This window comes from Chlorella variabilis, assembly GCF_000147415.1.
Source record: "Chlorella variabilis unplaced genomic scaffold CHLNCscaffold_28, whole genome shotgun sequence".
NCBI lineage: Eukaryota > Viridiplantae > Chlorophyta > Trebouxiophyceae > Chlorellales > Chlorellaceae > Chlorella > Chlorella variabilis.
Genome location: NW_005435060.1, coordinates 1 through 3,688, shown reverse-complemented (window position 1 = coordinate 3,688; position 3,688 = coordinate 1). Strand labels below are relative to the sequence as shown.

The 3,688-nt window shown below is 67.2% G+C and overlaps 3 protein-coding genes across 3 annotated transcripts; 2 read left to right on the top strand and 1 right to left on the bottom strand.

Annotated features, from left to right (window-relative positions):
• Position 1: 1 nt before the first annotated feature.
• CHLNCDRAFT_27806 (hypothetical protein) lies at positions 2 to 202 on the top strand (the record flags this gene model as incomplete). The annotated part of the gene is made up of 1 exon (XM_005843632.1): positions 2 to 202. One exon carries the CDS (start codon positions 2 to 4, stop codon positions 200 to 202), a length of 201 nt encoding a protein of 66 aa, XP_005843694.1.
• A 613-nt stretch (positions 203 to 815) lies between these two features.
• CHLNCDRAFT_54971 (hypothetical protein) lies at positions 816 to 1,295 on the bottom strand (the record flags this gene model as incomplete). Its single annotated transcript, XM_005843575.1, has 2 exons — positions 816 to 951; positions 1,096 to 1,295. The coding sequence occupies 2 exons, from the start codon at positions 1,293 to 1,295 to the stop codon at positions 816 to 818; spliced, it is 336 nt and encodes a 111-aa protein (XP_005843637.1).
• Positions 1,296 to 1,650: 355 nt separating this feature from the next.
• On the top strand, positions 1,651 to 3,664 carry CHLNCDRAFT_27801 (hypothetical protein; the record flags this gene model as incomplete). The annotated part of the gene is made up of 3 exons (XM_005843631.1): positions 1,651 to 1,749; positions 2,124 to 2,342; positions 3,590 to 3,664. Coding segments are annotated over 3 exons (393 nt in total), but the record flags the coding sequence as incomplete, so codon positions are not given.
• Between the last annotated feature and the right edge of the window lie 24 nt (positions 3,665 to 3,688).

Sequence of the window (3,688 nt, the reverse complement as noted above, 5' to 3'; positions counted from 1 at the left end):
CATGGCCATCCTCAACTCCTTCATCGCCGACCAGTTTGAGAAGATTGCCACCGCCGCCGCCCAGCTGTCCCGCGTCAACAAGAAGCCCACCCTGACCTCCCGCGAGATCCAGACCGCCGTGCGCCTGGTGCTGCCCGGCGAGCTGGCCAAGCACGCCGTGTCTGAGGGCACCAAGGCCGTGACCAAGTTCACCTCCGCCTAAGCGCATGGCGCCGCCCGCAACCCCCCAAACCCACACATAAAAACAAAACTGGTGTTATTCAACACCACCACCGCTCACCGGGAATCAATGCACTTGCTTGAGGGAGAAGGGCAGGCAGCCAGTGGAGGGGTGTGTGTTGGCAGCAGCGTGCCGCCTCCCCTTCCCGGGCAGGCGGTGCAAGGGGGGCAGCCCGCGCAAAGGACAGGGCAGCCAGGGGTGGTGTACGAGGGAGCAGTCCTGTGCACGGCTTGGCCTGGTGGCTGGCTGGCCTGTGCGCAGCGCCGCTGCTCTGCTCCACGGCTGACGTTGGGCTGCGGGGCTGGCTTGCGGCATCAGAGCGGCCATGGAGATGGGGGAGATGAGAGCGGCAAAGAGGGAAGGGAGCTCTGCGCAAAAGGCTTGCATCGCTGTTGCTTGGAGCTTGCCGTGCGCAAGGGGCATGGCAGCAGCGCTGTTGCCCTCGCTGGCAGCCCGATCCTCTTGCCTGGCCGCAGTGGAACGCTTGGGAGGCGAAGCTGGCTGGCATGGTGGGACAATGCGTTCCCTTTGCAATTAGCCATTGTGTGTTTACAAACAAGGAAGCAAACAGAACGGGCAGCGCTGCCTTGTCGGTTCACTCCAGCAGCCTCGCCGCCTGCAGCCCCAGCACCAGGCTGCGCACGGTCACGCTCGGGAGCAGCACCAGGTTCGCCAGCGGCAGATTGGTCAGCGGGGAGCGCGGCCTGCCGCTGCCTGGCGCGCCATCCAGGCTGCAGGGCAGGCAGAGAGGGAGGCAAAGGGGTGGGCTGGAAGGGCTGCCAGCAGACAAGAGGGAACGTGGCATCACGAAACACGCCGCTGGGCACAGGCGTGCGCTGGATGCTGCTGCGCTCCCTCCACCCCCACACACCCACCTTCGATGGCGGGCTCTCTCGTAGGTGCGCCCATCTGCCGCCACTACGGGGTCACGCATCGGCTCCTGGGTGATGGGGCACAGCAGCTCGCTGAGCAGGCCAGGGGGCAGGCTGGCAGTGTCAGGAAGCGGGGCCTGGCCTGCTGGCGCAGCGCCCGGGGCGGGGCTGGCTGGCGCTGGTGCCGCTTCTGCTGCCGCCATGCTCGTGGCTGGCAACGGATCGTTCACGGCAGCAGAAGGGGGGCTCTCCCCTGCTGCCTGCACCCCCAGCTGCCGCAGCAGCTGTGCCAGCTCAGCACCATCGTTGGCACCGCTGCTGCCTCCAGTTGCTGAAGCTGACGCTTCTGCTGGTGCCCCTTCAGCTCCCCCGGTGGCAGTGGCACCTCCGCTTCCAGCTGCTGCCTGCGAGTGTGGTTGGGCTGCTGCCGTCTGCCCTCCTCCCTTGTTCTTCTTCTTCTTGCAGCATTCGGCGGCTGAGGTGCCGAATCGGGCGCCTGAGGTGCCGAATTGTGCACCTTGCTGCCGCTGGCTGCCGCTGGCTGCTGCGGGCTGCTGGATGCTGAACCACCAGGTCCCACATTCGGCGGCTGAGGTGCAGAATCAGGCGCCTGAGGCGCAGCATTCGGCGGCTGAGGTGCCGAATGGGGCGCCTGAGGTGCCGAATCGGGCACCTTGCTGCCGCTGGCTTCCGCGGGCTGCTGCGGGCTGCTGGACGCTGAACCACCAGGTCCCACATTCGGCGGCTGATGTGCAGAATCAGGCGCCTGAGGCGCAGCATTCGGCGGCTGAGGTGCCGAATCGGGCGCCTGAGGCGCTGAATTGTGCACCTTGCTGCCGCTGGCTGCCGCTGGCTGCTGGATGCTGAACCACCAGGTCCCACATTCGGCGGCTGAGGTGCAGAATCAGGCGCCTGAGGCGCAGCATTCGGCGGCTGAGGTGCCGAATCGGGCGCCTGAGGTGCCGAATCGGGCACCTTGCTGCCGCTGGCTGCCGCTGGCTGCTGCGGGCTGCTGGATGCTGAACCACCAGGTCCCACATTCGGCGGCTGAGGTGCAGAATCAGGCGCCTGAGGCGCAGCATTCGGCGCCTGAGGTGCCGAATCGGGCACCTTGCTGCCGCTGGCTGTCGCTGGCTGCTGCGGGCTGCTGGATGCTGAACCACCAGGTCCCACATTCGGCGGCTGAGGTGCAGAATCAGGCGCCTGAGGCGCAGCATTCGGCGGCTGAGGTGCCGAATCGGGCGCCTGAGGTGCCGAATCGGGCACCTTGCTGCCGCTGGCTGCCGCTGGCTGCTGCGGGCTGCTGGACGCTGAACCACCAGGTCCCACATTCGGCGGCTGAGGTGCAGAATCAGGCGCCTGAGGCGCAGCATTCGGCGGCTGAGGTGCCGAATCGGGCGCCTGAGCGCCGAATGGTGCACCTTGCTGCCGCTGGCTGCCGCGGGCTGCTGGACGCTGAACCACCAGGTCCCACATTCGGCGGCTGATGTGCAGAATCAGGCGCCTGAGGCGCAGCATTCGGCGGCTGAGGTGCCGAATCGGGCGCCTGAGGCGCTGAATTGTGCACCTTGCTGCCGCTGGCTGCCGCTGGCTGCTGGATGCTGAACCACCAGGTCCCACATTCGGCGGCTGAGGTGCAGAATCAGGCGCCTGAGGCGCAGCATTCGGCGGCTGAGGTGCCGAATCGGGCGCCTGAGGTGCCGAATCGGGCACCTTGCTGCCGCTGGCTGCCGCTGGCTGCTGGACGCTGAACCACCAGGTCCCACATTCGGCGGCTGAGGTGCAGAATCAGGCGCTGAGGCGCAGCATTCGGCGCCTGAGGTGCCGAATCGGGCACCTTGCTGCCGCTGGCTGTCGCTGGCTGCTGCGGGCTACTGGATGCTGAACCACCAGGTCCCACATTCGGCGGCTGAGGTGCAGAATCAGGCGCCTGAGGCGCAGCATTCGGCGGCTGAGGTGCCGAATCGGGCGCCTGAGGTGCCGAATCGGGCACCTTGCTGCCGCTGGCTTCCGCGGGCTGCTGGACGCTGAACCACCAGGTCCCACATTCGGCGGCTGAGGTGCAGAATCAGGCGCCTGAGGCGCAGCATTCGGCGGCTGAGGTGCCGAATCGGGGGCCTGAGGCGCCGAATTGTGCACCTTGCTGCCGCTGGCTGCCGCTGGCTGCCGCGGGCTGCTGGATGCTGAACCACCAGGTCCCACATTCGGCGGCTGAGGTGCAGAATCAGGCGCCTGAGGCGCAGCATTCGGCGGCTGAGGTGACGAATCGGGGGCCTGAGGTGCCGAATTGTGCACCTTGCTGCCGCTGGCTGCCGCGGGCTGCTGGATGCTGAACCACCAGGTCCCACATTCGGCGGCTGAGGTGCAGAATCAGGCGCCTGAGGCGCAGCATTCGGCGGCTGAGGTGCCGAATCGGGCGCCTGAGGTGCCGAATCGGGCACCTTGCTGCCGCTGGCTGCCGCTGGCTGCTGCGGGCTGCTGGATGCTGAACCACCAGGTCCCACATTCGGCGGCTGAGGTGCAGAATCAGGCACCTGAGGCGCAGCATTCGGCGCCTGAGGCGCCGAATCAGGCACCTTGCTGCCGCTGGCTGTCG